This window comes from Diuraphis noxia, unplaced genomic scaffold (assembly GCF_037042655.1).
Source record: "Diuraphis noxia isolate RWA-SAM2 unplaced genomic scaffold, SU_Dnox_SAM2 contig0001, whole genome shotgun sequence".
Lineage (NCBI taxonomy): Eukaryota > Metazoa > Arthropoda > Insecta > Hemiptera > Aphididae > Diuraphis > Diuraphis noxia.
Genome location: NW_028301711.1, coordinates 88946186 through 88963926, shown reverse-complemented (window position 1 = coordinate 88963926; position 17741 = coordinate 88946186). Strand labels below are relative to the sequence as shown.

At 33.5% G+C, this 17741-nt stretch overlaps 1 protein-coding gene across 2 annotated transcripts in view; it reads right to left on the bottom strand.

The window, feature by feature from the left end:
- oc (homeobox protein OTX2) overlaps positions 1–17204 on the bottom strand; it is a 37007-nt gene extending 19803 nt beyond the window's left edge. Inside the window, exons 1-3 of one of the 2 annotated variants that reach the window (XM_089215906.1) lie at positions 16651–17204; positions 7062–7103; positions 884–1173 (exon numbers count right to left, since the gene is read on the bottom strand). In XM_089215906.1, coding sequence (XP_089072032.1) covers positions 884–1173; positions 7062–7087 — 316 coding nt within the window. In that variant the 5' untranslated portion in view covers positions 7088–7103; positions 16651–17204. Of the gene's footprint in view, positions 1–883; positions 1174–7061; positions 7104–12518; positions 12737–16650 lie in introns of those variants that run through there. The other variant, XM_089215905.1, reaches the window with a different exon arrangement.
- Positions 17205–17741: the final 537 nt, after the last annotated feature.

Sequence of the window (17741 nt, the reverse complement as noted above, 5' to 3'; positions counted from 1 at the left end):
GCAAACTGTTCAACAAACGGTTAACGGTGTAAACAGTATACTATATATATATATATATATATATATAAAATATATACATATATATATAATAAGACAGGGATGAGGAGATGCAAAGGTTTATTTCTTTATTTATTCTCAAAAATTAAAACTCAACCATTATCCACGATTAATTTTGTGTAACTTTATTTTAATTATTTGTAAAATGAACTTTTTAATTACCTACTAAATTGTATTTTATAGGCACACAAGTTAGATAATGAATAATGATGATAGTGAATATTAATCGAAATGTTTGAATATAAAACTATTGATACAACCTTTAAAATTGCAAACAATTGGTAAATATTGAAGCTTTATTGCCCAACGCTTCAGTCTACACAAGCCACTAACACACATATTCGGCGGAAATCCGACCACCTACCTAAATAAAGTACAGGATGTACCTATGCGTTTTCCCGTAAGAATGATGTATATACTGGGAAAACGCGATGACCTGTCTACCGCCGGGCGTAACAATACGACATTTTAACTATATTTTACTATAAGCACCGTCACTGCGCACAGGAGTGAACTGCCTATCTATACCCATAAATATGTTGTAGAAACCGTCTCACGTGAAAAGTAACCACTCAGACTATATATTATACACAACCTTGGTAAAGAAACAAAATGTATACCCCCGTGGTAAGTATACACTGCAGAAAACAATGTTTGCCGTATCAGAGCGTTTTTATTTTTTGATCTATCGATTTAAAAAAAAGTGTTCATAAGCCCGCGAGTGATTCTTTTTAGCACAAAATGGTTACCATATAAGCAGTGCATGTGGCACGGTGATGTACGCAAAATAGTTTCCATCGATTGATAATTATATTGTTATGCTTACGGTGGTTGAACAGGGACAACGTGGTGGAATGATGGTGGTGGTAGTTCTGACCAGCCGCTGTTGGGTAACAGCCCATGCTGGTCTGCAACGAGTCCATCAGCCCGATGCTGTTGACGGCGGCATACGGTGAAGACGCAGTCGAATTCTTGAGGTGGTACGCGGCGGCGGCGGCCTGCATGGACGAGCCAAGTGACGGCGGTGCGCCGCCCGAACCACCCGCGGCGGCGAACGCTGCGGCCGCGGCAGTAGCAGGGAAACCGCCCAACTCCCCGCCGCTCTCCTGGCTGCATCTGTACGGGTGGAAAAAAAACAGAAAAAAAATGCGAAAAGCAAACGATTAATAAAAACCAATGTTTTTTACAACAAAAATAATAATAGTGTATAACAATATTACGATGATGGCACGGAGAAAAGAAAAAAAATCATAATATTACAATATAATAATATACGTAGATATATATTGTAGCGGTGGCACTGCGAAGTAAAGGCGTTGATAGTCTAAGTGTCGTCGAAAAAAAGTATGCAAAATGTGGAGGTAAATAAATAGGTAAAATAAAATCCAGCTTAACGACATACATATAAATTATATAATACCGTATATGAGGTGTGAGAGGGCACATTAAAATGTTTAAATAATTGTATAGATACGCACGGATGTGTATAATACATTGTGTAAAACATTTTATACGAATAAACATATATTATATGATAGACTCAATTTTGTACAAAACATTTTTGAAAACCGTTTCAGAGAGTACATATTATTATTATATAGCTTATACATCATAACTATTATCTATTTAAAACACAAGTAGTATTATTATAACGTGATATTTAGATACCCGATAATAATCTTATTGTATTATAATTATTTTTATTTTTTTAATAGTTTGTTCAAGTTCGTAGTTCTGCACTATACAATGTGAGACGTAATTATGTCAGACCGTGATTCGTGACTCATAGCTCATTTCTTGTCATTGCAGCTCCAAACTCGTCATTTGACGTTTCTTATATTATTATGTTGTATATTAAAAGTTCACGTTCCTAATTAGATGTAGATAGTATTCTTCTATTAATTATGTGGCAAGGAATAATTTTAGATAAAGGCGCACAATGAAAGTATCTGATTCTCCCCTGTGTATAAAAAAAAAATGCGTCAATGTGTTGTAATATAGTACATTGTGTACATATTATTGTACTTGTATAATATTTAATGACAAAACATGTACTCAGTGTACTAAATAATAGAACGATTTTGTCTTGTTTTAAATACTAAATTACTTTGTATATCTTTTTAAATATTAATGTAATATGTAAATATACTAATAGATAATTTACTGTTACATCCAATGACCATAGACGCCGCGGATAGTTGTTTAATAAAAAAAAAAAAAAAAGAACGATTGCCAATACCAAACTATAGTTAAAATTGTTATAACAAATCACTTGAATACTAATTTACTAAAACAGGCATTTACATTATTATAAAACTGCTTATAAAAATAGAGTATAGGTATAATGGCATATTCAAAAGATGTGGGTAAATTATTTCAACGCGTGGTGGATGAGAAATTCGTCCAAATGTACTGTTCGTGATAATCCATTTCAAACAATGGAATATACATTATCTACTCGATCTGGGTTATAGACGGACCGATAAGGGAACTCCACCAGGTTTCGAGTGCAATAACGACTTGCATCATATAGCTTGACCATCAAGTTAAGAAAATATAGGTACCAACTTTCATTACACATTACCATTTTATGTTTATTTTACTAAATATTTGATTTTAACGTATTTTAATTTAAAACACCCATTGTTATAGTTATAATTTAAGTTTAAATAATTTATTCATTGTATTGTACTGCTTAAACCATGCATAATATAATAATATAAATTAAAACATAATTAAAATAAGAATATCATAGAAGAACAACTTGTCAGCAAAGGTATAGAAGAACTGCTTTCGCGCATAATCCACATCGGGCTTAGTTCTAAAACACATCTTTATCCTCCGATATGGATCAGTGGCAGCTGATTTTATTGTAATAATATCACTACAGTTTTATTTTACATTATCGCTATAATAGTATAATTACATATTAAAATGATGCACACGCATCCAAATTGGATAATAATATATTATTTGACGCCACTGATTTGGTACTATAAAACATCATCAACAGCCACGAAGAAAGTATATAACATCATGCAGTAAGATATTAAAAATTAAAACATTTAAAATTGTTGAAATTAATATGTATTCGTATAGACTGTTTTTGTTACTTGTTATTTCTATGCGCTAATTTTCGTTAAATTATAATAGGCATATTAAATATTTGAGCTTTCACGTACACAATGAATAAAATCACTAGGTGCATAAAATTATATCAAGTATGCAATAATAATAAAAATAATAAATACATAAAAATAAAGTTTACGACAAATCTGGTGGAGTTTTGGTTTTTATTATTATATACGTACCTTATAGAACCAATAATACAATAACACCAACGACGCTATATTATAGTTTAATAGTTATATAAATTGATATAGTTATAAATTATTATGATAGTTGCAACAAATAATTATGATTTTGGAACCGAAGATTTTTTTGTCATCATAAAATGTAGGTAGGTATTTGAAAATAACAAATTAAGTATTCAACTTAATAAGGCAGTTAACATAATGAGTAACACAGCCAGTGTAAAATATTTAAAAAAAATATATATATATATATATATATGATTAATTAAGCAGTACAACGTATACATGTAACGTATACAATATTCATGATATAAAAAAATAATAATAATATATTTATAAAATTAGAGTAAAAAGTTTTAATTGATGGGAATCATCATAACCATAATAAAAACTGGAAAACAACTTAAGAATAGAAATTGCACCATAACATTTTTAAAATTGAATTTGTAAAAACCTAATTCAAACATTGTATTAATAAAACTGTTATACCTACAGGCTACAATAAGCTAAAAAGAATCCATTTCCTACATGATCGCAACTCTTCTATAATTATCATATTATACTTCAATAATGTAATAGTATTATTAAAATTGTTTTTAAGATTCTAGTTATATGATAGATGTGAAATTATTTTTTTAAATAAAAGCTTAGTATAAAGTTATAAGCAGCAAACTCGGTAATTTTCGCACATTATTATTGTTTAAGTGTTAAAATCGGCGTTACAAAATCTATATGAAACAAAGATATCAAAAAAACTGCTAAGATTAATAAACCCAAGTCTGAGGAACTTATTAAAGGCGACGATTAGGTGGATTTTGGTAGTGTACCTATTTGATTTACGGTATAATACTATAAAAATGGGATTTTATAAACGCTTTGGATTAGAAGTTTCAAACCGCCGCGTAGTTGCCGCCTATATGTCTGGCCTGAACGAAAAGCAAAGGCGATCGTCGGACTGCATATTATCATATTATTATTATGTGCACATGGACATGGACAATAATATTATATAGTAGGTACCCAACCTACTTATATATTATACCTACCTTAACCGTACGCAATACTTCTCGATGGGCGACACAAGTCGGGTATACGTATGATATATATATATATATATATATACAATACCAAAATATTATAATGTTCGGACGACCGAACAAACATATAGTTGCGTGCGTGAGCGGTGGTCATTGTTCGCGTCAAACGCGTACGTGCTTTTTCCGGTATTCGGCTGGCGGCGCGTAAGGGCCTGTCCGCGTCTATACACTAGCACAGTCGTACTCCTCCGACAAACCGATGGTTTTACACGCATAGGTATACGTTATATAATAATATATACCTATCGTATACGTTTATTTTGTACATATATAGGTATAGCATAATAGATGTATTTATTTATATAATATACACATGTGATATGTGTGCATATGACGCAGGAGCTCGTGGACCTACGGCGCTGTCAGCATCCTGACAACAGTCGGTCGGTGAGATCGTCTTTTTTCCTCTTCTTATTATTATTCATTGTCGTCGTCTTTTTTCTTTTCCAGAGCCAAGGTCCACACCACGAACACCCACGCACCCGTCGTAGGTACTGGTACAGAGAAACTACGTTATAATGTGACTAGTGTGTATGTGCACGTGAGTGTTTGTGTTTATGTTATTTTTTATTATGTTTAGTTCACATGATGAACCGTACACACACAATATAATTATATCGGTTTTTTACGACCACCGGAACTGTTAGGTTAGGTTACCTGGTTTATGGTCACTATAGATGTATTACCTGCACATTATTATTGCAATTGTGGCATATTATAAATATAGAGCAAGAGCCAAGTATAGGCTCGCCGACAAATAGACCGGCGTTATATATATTAAGTAGATATATAATATACGTTTCATGTGTGCTCCAACACAGGGTGTGATTATATATATATAACCATAATCATATGTATAGGCGCTATTATCGCCATTGTATATTCTGTGGTTTGTTTTTTTTCCGTACATATCAAATCCAGATCATTCCTCGATCACAATAACTTCAGTTGGCCAAGAGTTGAATATTATATTTTTTTTGCTCTGACGTCATTTGTATTTTTCAGATTTTTTCAACAGTTCTTGGTGATTTAAAACCGAATAAAGTCGTCGATTGCGAATAGGTTTTGTTTTTTTTAAATACGTACACTTATATGTATAAGACGATGTTAACGTTACGATAGGAATAGAATCGGATACATGAGAAGGTCAGCAGCTTATGTTCAGCTAATTTTTCTGTCTCACAAAAACGCAGACAACAATAATTAATACCATAATAATTCCAACTTAAAAGATTATGGCCTTAGAACATAATCTGCTCAATAAAGCAATTAAAATGTCTAATATAGTTTAGAAAACATTACAGAAGTGCCTTAAGGATTTTCTTGTTCCATTTTCACTCTAATTATCGCCATTAAATGGATATTTTTTTTTGAACAATTTAAATATTATGTTTTGAAGTACCGAATTTTCAATAATTCTATTCTATATAGACTCTATAACGATGATACGAAATGAAAATGGTTTCTGAGGTTCCGACAAACGCAGGATCAGATCAAATGGGTTCAAAAATCTCAGTATTTCTTTCATTCGTTCCTAGTAAATTGTACTTGATATTTATGAGTTGTCGTCTTATAGTCTGCTATAGAACACTAACATGTTATTGTAACATATATGTAGGTACGCGATATGATATGATTGTACTGTTGGGTCGGTCAGGGCCTAGACCTAGTGGCGTGGCATTTTCATTGTCACGCTATATTGTATATTATATTGTTATATTATTGTTGTAAAAAGGACAGATCGTCCGAATCTCTGCCGACGGTTTTTTTTTGTACGGGACACGTACGAGCACGACGAATGACAATAAACCTCAGTTTATGTTTATTATTACTATTATTATTATTGGTAAATGTATTATCATCATTATTATTATTTGAAAAACACTCAGGTTTGAACGAAATGCGTCTTTTACATACGATCAATAATAATATTGTATTTTATTATACGTTACCGACAATGGCTATATATATTATATATATAACAACACTTTACCACTGCGACAGTAAAATAACAAGAGCGCATCGGTAGGTACCGGATTTCGAGAGAATAATCTTAAGACACAATGGGAGAAATTTAAAAATCGGATGTATACAACAAAAATATCGTGGTACGAAGGGATAAAACCCTTAGGTATAATGCGCACTAATCTTATGCTGACCACCAACCATAATTATTATTGTTGTTGTTACCTATATCACATGTACCATTAAGAAGGTAAGTTATCACATATACCTAACATGATTAAATAACATTGGATTCCGCGTTATTACGTCGTATATGTGCTAAACAAGACCGAACAATCGACGATACACATAATACATATACCAACGCTTATTTTCAATGATGTCATAATATATACTTACGAACAACACCAAGCCACTTGCCACCGATACGTCGCAAAATAAAATAATGATAATTTCAACGCGTGGTAATCTACAAATATACGGGTGATAGGTACATATTATATTTTATTTGTAGTTTGTACCATCGCAATCGTAGGCATGCATGTTAGGTTTATACAAATTATGAGTGTAGGAACATAATCGATATGATATTGCGGACGATAATATTTAATACGACTACAAAACTTACCCAGATGACAGGCTATTTGGCCACATAAGATGTCGATGACACCTGTAACAGAACAAAAATGAAAAAACTGTTATTATACATGTCTATAGGTACATATTAATTATTATATGAATCCTATATCAGAGACGATGATTCGGTGCCATTCAAAACATTTTTGCGGCTCTATTTATTAAACATTTAGCGATAATGGACGCGCAGAGATAGTTAAATTTCATCTGCTGCATCATGTGTGCGTTACGAACCTCTGGTTATAACAATATATTAGCAGTAGGCATTTTTACGAAATTTCCGTCGACGCAACGACAAAATTGAAAATACCGAATGTGCATCGTATTTTACACACCAGGCTCATGTAAATTCATCATAATTCATAAGAATATTTAGTTCAGAAATCAAAAGTCTATTCATACACCTATTAAAATTCTCCGTGTTTTTATCAAAAAAATTATATAACTGTTTCCAAAACGAAGACGAATCAACAAACCCACAGCGGAAATAACCGAGAGAGGATACACCATGTGCACCAAGTGCACGATACAAATCCAAAAAATTAAAGACCCATTTTGGATTTGCCGAGACTCGCCGCGATACCACTACCACTAACGACCGCGACGATATACTTGCAGCGAACATTATGACAATGTGTTCGCTGCAGCAGTATAATACTAGGTATCGTGTATGTTGACACGTCGCTGTCGAGTATTAAAGTCGAGTACTTTTGAGCTGTAGCCTGTGTAGACACGCGGCGATTATGTAGGTATTACTAAACTACTATATACCTATTATTATAAATTTACAACTAAAGGTATGCACTACACATTACTATTAGACCAATACTACTACAACATTATACAACCGCCTTATGTATTATAATATCGTTGTATATACTATATAGTGTATAGTATAGGTACATATATATTTAGGTAATACAATAAACACATACGTCAATCGCTGTCTGTTGACGTCAATAAGAGCGATCGCATTCGAGTACCGTGCGATAATATAGTGCAATAATATATATTTTGCTAATACATGGGTACCTATAATATAATAATAATTAATACATAATAATATTATATTATAATATGCATAATATAGATACACCGAACAGACCGCCGTTGAGTGGACCACGACACCAGCAGCCATTATCGTTAAGCTGCGACTTGACGATAGCAATAACAACATGTCTACATGATATTATCAAAAATGAAACCCACGTTCTCGGCTACTTTATGTAATAAAATAATATATAAAATGTGTGCGTATTTATACATATATATATATATATGTATGTATGTGCTCCGGTCGATTGTTTGCTTAGTTCGAAACGTTTAGCGGGTATTGCCGCTGTCTAAATGTGTCGAATGTACATCATCGTCGCGATAATAGGTACGAGATGAAATAAAATTGTCGACGAGTGGGCGGGTAGGGAGAATGGCCTTACATGTATATTGCAGGGAACGTTATTATCACGAAAAAACACTACAAATTCACTGAGGCGACTCGGGTATTGTCCTGCGTATATACGAGTACCTGTCACTGGCGGACCTTCTCGGAACGCATATTTGGAAAAAAATAAAGAGATTTTTATTTGATTTTAACGCGTGCGTTTCATCTGTATTATGATGTACAATGAGATTCTGGTGTCTGGCTATTGGCGTGTCACGCGTTTTCGTTCGTGATGTTAAATCACAGACACCTGCGGCAACAACATCGACGATATAAATGAATATCAATAATGGTCTTGGAAACGATTTGGCAACGCATTTCGCGGTCTCGGGACGAAAAGGGTTCTTTTATACCGTTTTTATTTTCTTATATTGTTATACGTTTCCGGTTTGCACATTTTTAGATTACGACGATTTTTACAATGGGTACGTATTGATAAATACTCACTTAGTTAAGCTAAAAATCACTACAAGTACAAAGTAATTTATTTTAAAGTCGTATTTCGGAAGCTTCAAATTGATTTTCATTTTTTAATATTTGCTTTAATTATTACACCTATATATTATAAAACTTATGAAGAAACAAAAAAAAAAAACGTTACGGATTAGATATAGGTATGGGCACCTATTGTAATGTAAATATTATATACCTATATTATAAATAATATGTTATACCTACATTTACATACATTTATATATATGCGATACTCGATTGGAAAATCGTAGGCCATTCGAGTGTTTTGTAAAATAGGTACATGTATGTGATATGTCAACAAAACAATCTGTACTAACAATGCTCGGTGTTTTCGATATTGATTCGAGTGTCAACGTGGTTTATCACCGTGATGCTCGAGTATTATACCTATATAACTTTCGAGAGGACAGCAAACATGGAAAATACGATTGTTATCAGACTCCGTTAACGCAATATAATATTTCATACGAAGTGGATCACAAATTCATAACGGCGACTGCTGTGGATCGAAGAAATATAATTTAAAAATATTGTTGGCACTACATACCTACTGCAGATCACGAATAACTGAACTAGAATTATCCACTGACTTTAAAATTGCATAAAGTTATAACACACTGTACCGTCAATGCAATATTAAATTTATGATTATTTGACATATTTTTACTATATTGTGTACCGATGTTATTATTTATTTGAGTTACAGCAAATCCCGTAAAGGGACGATAATTTTTTATTTGATTTTTGACCGACGGACGCCGGTTTATATATAATAGGTATATATATACGGGAGTCGAGAGCTACCAATAATAGTGATTATAGGACGTGTTTATTAATTAATATAATCATAAAATAATAAAGCACTTCGGTATGAACCATGTACCAGTTAGCTAAATATCTATGTCTTGCAATATATGATAGGCACGACTAGCTAGAGTTGTGTATACCTAAAATTAAAACATAGCCTGGTGCCCTTCCCCACTCGTTTGGGGAACATATAGAATATTTCCTGACCCGGAATTAAGGAGCATTGTTTCATGTACATTTTACTCCATCAATAAATGATGCGATCAGCGAACGAGAAGAACATAGCATAATAATGTACTACCGCGAAAGCAGTCATATTTAAATATTCTGTGGTTTTTCGGTAAACTATAAAAGAGAGGGGAGGAAACACAGCAAAGCTTTATACTTTCGTTCTTAAATTTGAAATAGTACCTATTACCAGCTGCAGCAGTAAACAATATTGTATATTATATATATATATATACGAGTATTTATACGATAACAATGAGCAGTCGGACGTGATGAATAATAATAAGAAAAACACGGGAGACCAACTTCATGGCTAACGGAGTGCGCTGATGCGAGGAACGCGATTATAATAATTTTTCCTGCTTAAATATAATATATATATATATATTCTTGCGCACATTGCAAGTAAAAAGTACTGCCCAAGGAATCTTTTTTTGTTTTTAAACAGGTTTTCGTTGTTTGAAACAATTTTTTTGTTTCAGAAAACGTAGAAATATGAATTTTAACAACCCCGCGTGGACTTCATGATAATAATTATGTACCTATCGCTTCGGCACTCTTGTGCCATCACTGCGGCCGCCATCACGATGCCGCCATAACGTCGACTGACTGCGCGAACCGGTGGCGGATGGGGAGTATGGTAGGGGGCCAACGCGAGAGGGGAAATTTTCCCTTCTATATAGGAGCTATTGTCGATGTTATTGTTTCGTTTCGGTTTTTTCTTTTTTAAACAGGCCCCCTAGTTTTAGAAAAAAAAAATTAGCCTTCTAAGCAGCTGCTATTTACACGCCAACAATGGGTTCGCGCATTATATTATATTGTACATACATATAATATATGATGTGATGATCGGCAACGCGGGGGAAAACGCGCGTGTATAACTTCTCGTCGAACGCGCGCGCGTCATACATAATAATATAATATATTATTATTATTGATATCACAGGCCTCGGCGAAACGGGCCGTCGGTAACGGTTTGGGTGCTCGCGTTGTATACAACAGTTCAATTTTATGTTCACCGCCAATGCAGGCAGTGATATTATATATAAGCGAACCAATATACCGACGACGGCTATGGGTATATAATATATAATGCTTACTATACACATGCGGAACCCGCGGGGTTTCGTTTCGATTTTCCACATCGTATATGGATATAAAATAATATAATATAATGGATATACAATTTCGTAACGAGCATAAAATATATAGTAACCAATAACCTATACTTGGGCACTTATAACTCCATACTTTATTAGGTACTTATATTATTATTATTATTATTATTATCATATAATAATTATATACACCGAAATCGGAAAAAGTATGAATATTATAAAGCACGCGTTTTCTATTCTAGCCGACCCAAAAATATGACTAATGAACAATGCTATGTTAAAAATATTTTTGTACAAAATAAAATATAATATAGTCACATAATATATTATATATCATATTATTATGATGTTATAAGCTAGGTATTACTTTAATTGTTGGTTGTTAGGTAATTATTATACATAACATTATTATTATAACATATTATCATAATATGTTCTATAGGTATTTCGTGCTTAATAATGTCCGTGCCCGAAAATTGTAACGAGGAGGCGTAGGTAGGTATATTATAATTAATTACAAATTATAATACTTGGTAAAGTATAACATTTTTTACACACGAATCCCAAAGTGGAAGCGTGTAATTTTTTTTTTTTGCGTGAGCACTTTAAGGTATACATTTAAAAAACTCTTTTATGTTTGCCATCATAATATTATAATGTGTTAATAAATTATGAGTAATAAACTAATAATATACTATTTTATATTATAGTATACAATTATATAAAATAATGAAGTCAAAACTTTAATTCAAGACTATAATATAATAAATTGTTTGCTATAGCTACTGTTCTAATAACGATAGTGTGATACTAAAATAGTGTCGTATGACACACCAATGCTTATATTTTGTATAGTAAAAAAGTAAAGTCATACGTTTCCATATTGATTCCGGCATATTATACCCCGCCTGTATATGTCAGCTGTAAGTTATTATTATTATTGTTCCCGTTGGGTTGTTTATTGTGTGCACAAAAGCTGTGAAACTCCTAGCCCCCTCCCTCATCCCCCCCACAAAAAAAGATTTTCATCGCACAACCCCGGCGCGTTCATTCGTCGCATACGGCTCGTGTATAATACGTATCTGTATCATGCATAAATTATCACTACCCGGCCCGGGTTCAATGGTAAATATATATTATATTATACACTCAGCGTAACCCTTGTTTTTTTGTACCTGCACCACGCTAGAACGAAGCGGCATATAAAAGGAACATACACGTATGGGGCGATTCGGAAAGGGTTGATTCTCGCACGCAGAAAGGGGGACAAAATTAGAGACGAAAAAATCATCGTCGTCAATACAATATATTAAAATAATAACAATTTATAACGGTCGGGAAAAATAAAAAAAAGTAGAATTAAAAATTAATTAACACTTACAACATTACGCGACGACGTTCAAAAATACAGGCAGCTGCATGTATATATACACATATATGTATTACGTGTGTATATATGGGATATATATGTTATATTGGGAAGTTATTGGCGACTGAAATGTTCGATTTTTACGATATGACGCGGCTGAGTAATACCTTATACCAATATAATATTGTTATGTAACAATTAACAATACAATAATTATATTATATAAAGAAGACGAATAACGGTTGATCGATTAATGGATAAAGTGTCATCCGAGTTTCCCGTCAGCAACCACCGTAAAATTCGACGCAAATACTACGCGTGACAAGTGACAACATCAGTATATAATAAAATATCGGTACACAGTCCTGTCGTAGTTTTGCAACACTCGTCTATTGCCCCCTCCCATTCCCCTCTATCACAACACACTATTATATTATTATGTTTTGCCTCACGTGGCGACGGTGTCGTTATCGGTCGCTGTTTTTCGAGATAATTTCGGCTCGCAATCTCAACTACCTACGCTCTAATACCATAATGACAGTATAACATTTATTAACATTACCAACAATCAAGCTATTTGAACGCGCTACAAACACTTGTGTATCGTCGAGACGATCAACACGCATACGCTGCACACGCTACAAACGTCAAGTTCAATCCTCTACCACCGTCGCTGAGATAAAATTATTCGCTGTAGGCTATAGGTACTAGGCTATGCTTGTATTGCTATCGAGTGCTAACGACGACAGTCGAAACCCGTCAAAAGTTATAGCCGAGAAGTGAGGATATACAATTTATAAATTAAAAAACAAAAAGTTTTATTTATGTTTTTATGGAGTTTAAACGGCTGAAACGCAATATTATACCATTATAATAGGTATAGATATTATTTTGGCACCATCACGGCGTCACATAATTCTTGTTTCCATGAAACATAGTAAATTCTTAAATATATGATCAAGTTCATACAACATAATCATAAAATGTATATTATGTTCTTCTGAAAATCACGGAAAAAAATAAACAAGACTATTCATAAAAATGCATATATTTATAAATAAGTATACATTTCTAACCTCGTAATATCTACAGATTGCGAGTTCATGTTCTGAGATAAAAAAAAATAATATTAATTAATTAAAAAAGTAAAGTTTTATTTTATCTGTGGTGAAATACTGAAATAATGTAAAAAATAATGCAACAAAACATGATAACATTTTCAAGATCGTAACTAAATGATTAATTATTAGCCGGATGTCAACGATGATATGAATAAGAACAATTATTATAGGAGAATCGATGAATTACGATATAGAAATATAGAATCATAACTTTACACCCAACTCCGAACAGAACAAAAAATTCTGAATCTCTTAAAATCAACCAATTTAATTAACAAAATGAAATCTAAGGATAATTATAATTATATAACATTTTGTAAAAATACTTTAAATAAGTTTAACTAGCAAATTCAAATGTAACTAAAAGTCTCTGCTGTTAATAGTACCAATAAAAATAAAATATCAAACTTCAATTATCAAATATTATACCTATCTTTATATAATAGGCATAGGTAATAAGTGTTTGCTTTATTTTGGAGTTAGGTACGCTTTCATCAGACTATGTAACACGAAAATAGATGATAAATATGACAGATATGACTAGGAAAAAAGAGTGTAGAATAGAAAAGTCATGAGTTATTATACGAGTAATAATGGATGTCCAATATAATTTCAGACAATTTAATTTAATTTACTTTTTCGTTTTACACGTTTGTGTTGTCAAACATCATACTGTAAGCAACTAGAAAAATCACGAACAAGACCGGTCGTGGCGTGCGTGCTACATATACCTATAAAATATTAGAAACCACTGCGCTAACCATGGTACACCGTTAATAGAACCTTATTATAATAGTATCTTATTATTTACTTACAAAATAATTATTATAGACTTGTGGGGCGGAAACATTGTCGTTGTCGGATGCGGTCGCGGCGTAATATTTAATACGGAATTCATTGCGGCGGCGGACAACAACGGACGACGATTGTTTATTATTATTATTATTGTTATATATATCGTTCGATAGGCGATAATTAATGTTATTTTTTAGATTTTATTAATTGTGTATATATATATATTTTTCACAACGCATCCGGCCAGACGTGTAGGGTTCTACCATACCTGCAGTAGGTCGTAATATACACTAGCCATAACAGCAGCCGAAGGTATATATTCTTATCATGGAATTACTTCCGTTAGTGCCGTTGGCTTCTGGTGGCACGCGCTTCTGCAGATAAGCAGTTGAAATCTGAGTATAAATACAACGGCCTCATTGAATGAAATTTAAAATTTTCCTTTAACTGCTGACAAATTTATCAATCTTATCAAATCCATCGCAATTCACAATAAAAAGGTCACTGACTTCCTGTAGGTATATTTATTATTTTACATGCGTGGAGCTAGGGCCGGATTATCACAGTGACTGGCGAGTTACTAAGTAAAACTCGGAGGACTGCGACAATTTTGGGCTGTTAAAGTCATGAGGATACGCTGATCGGAAATTAAAAATCAAGACTTAAAAGTTTAAGAATCAAGAAATGAAGACTAATTGTTAGAATTTCACATAGTACATAGTTGTAGGGTATAAGTAGTTAGTAGACCGATAAAGTACGTAAAACTCGGTGGGCTCAATTTGTCCAATCCGGCCCTGCAGAGTGCACATACTCGTATACCACACAAACTACATATAGGTACAGTGGTATAACAACTGCAGTAGATACCTATATATAGTATAGCAAGAGTTACAAGTGCATAATCAAGTTTATTTCGAATAGGATTATTAAAAATTACAATAATTATTATGTATGCCCAAGTTCGGTGTTTTGTTTTTGTATCATACTATTATACCTATTTATATTGTAAGCTTAGTTACGATTAAAAAGTCTTAAAAACTATGAAAGTTAAACCAAGTGACAATAAAACAAATTTGGGCCATTTTAAGCATTATTGCGTTTAAAACTCATTCTTGGTTATTCATCTTTTGTTTTTTTTCGTTTAAATAAGAATAAGAGTCTAGGCACTATTTATAAGTTATAATTTATCACCATTTATAAATATACCTGTATAAAATGTAGAATTAATGTAAAATGTAAGCTTACTACGTAAAATGTACGCAAGTATCTATATATTAGATAAAATATCGATTTCATTAATATTATTCTCGTTTATATAACTAAATTTATTTATTTTTAACTAAATTTTTTTATATAACTAAATTTCTATAATTGAATAAATAATATATACAACATGCATCATGTATATTTTATACTTGGGTGTAAACTTATGTTGTTAAGTTTAAAAAAAATGTAATTTTTGCAATAATTTCGTTGCTATGTTAAACGAGTTGTAAAACATTAGAGATATCGCCTAATGATTATTGGAATTAAGTATTAAAAACGCTTCATCACATAAATATTAGTTATAATTTTATAAATCATGATTCATGACACATTTTATGGCTGGTGCAGTTCTATTTTATATTATTATCATGATATTTACTAAATATATAGGTACTAAAAAAGTTACGTTTAATGAATACCTACACGGAAAGGAAAATTATAGGTATTATACTTTTGAGTAAAAAAAGAAATACAATATACCTAGTTGTGGCTGAGTACAGAAATTAAATACCGAAAATGGAGCTGCGGCGAAAATAGCTGCCTCATAATAATATGTGTCATAATAGATACGTTATTGTTTTATATTATACAATAAACGAGTAGGTAATTCGAGCATGTATGATGTATGTATTTACTTCAGAATAGCAAAAGTTGTTCAATTTAAGTAGTAGGTACACCTATTATATTACTATACGATATTACTGACATACAAAAACAAGTCTCCGATTGGAATAATTATTACTAGAAAACACGCTACACCGTTGACTGAGCAATGGTCATTGTGGAGACGTGAAAACAAGTTTTTTAATCGATGCGTTGTTATATAACCGATGACCCCCGTTTTACCAAACTATGGTTCACTGTCATATCGGTATACAAAGTTTTAGTTGTTGTATGATAACATAATATACCAAGGTTCCTAATGATCGCTGTTTAATGATATTACAAGCCCAACGACTCACCCCGTACAGTTTGCAGTCGTCGGTCAGATATTCAGTCGGAACGGCGGCGGTGCCGGTGGTCGCGACTGCAAATGCTAGTCCTAGACGAATCGGCGGCGGCAGACTGCGGCGGCACGGAAGAGATTCGGCGGCGGCGACGTCGGCGGCCGACCACGGCGGCGAGACTAGAGCGCCGTGCTGCAGTTGACATCGGCTGACGACTGAGTCAAACGGGAGCTGTCTCGATGCCGTGTCTGTATTGCTCGTGTCGTAAACAACGGATTGAGTGGAGGTGTAGTTAAGAAAAACAACGGAGAGTCGTAAGCAGTCGAGTGGAGGCGGACACGGAATTATTACGATGATCTGTCAAATCGATTGAATAAAAAATTTTCTCCCGTACACGACGACGACTCTCGTATTAAAAATAATTTAATAGGTGTAATATAATTATGTGACGAAAACGATCGGACGAATAACCGTCTCGTTTGCCTCGACAACGACGGACAGCGACAACTACGACGACGACAATAACGACGTGATTCTTCGGACCGATCGCTGTAAACTGCTCCCCGTACGCGGTTTGCTGCTGTTGCTACTATTCCGCGGCGGCGATTGCGCCCTGTCGGACGAATCCGGTACTACACAACCAACGCCTCGACGGGCGGGGGGCGGAGCGCGTCCGGTGAGGCGGTGGTGGCGGTTCCATGCATAGCGCGCGCGGATCCGATGGGGCTGCTGTAATATACGCGCGTGGTTCACCTGGTGCTGCCGCCGTCCTTTGCCCCCTCACCACCGCAACGGCAGTCGGCGCTCCTACGGCCCGACCAATCATGGAGCTCGGCCACGCCCACCACGCCACAAAACTCCATCCGTGAATAATAGTAATAATAACAAATAATAATAGTGATGGTAAAAAAATGAAAAAAAATCAAAAATTCTCGAAAGAAGCATCCCAAAAGAGAAATTTATATATATTCACATGATAATAATATTATAATAGTATATGCTTCACGTATGTAGTACGTTATATATAATATATAGGTATACGAGTATAATGTTGTGTACATATATTATAATGCGAGTTCCTGGTATATGCAGTTGAATTATATTGC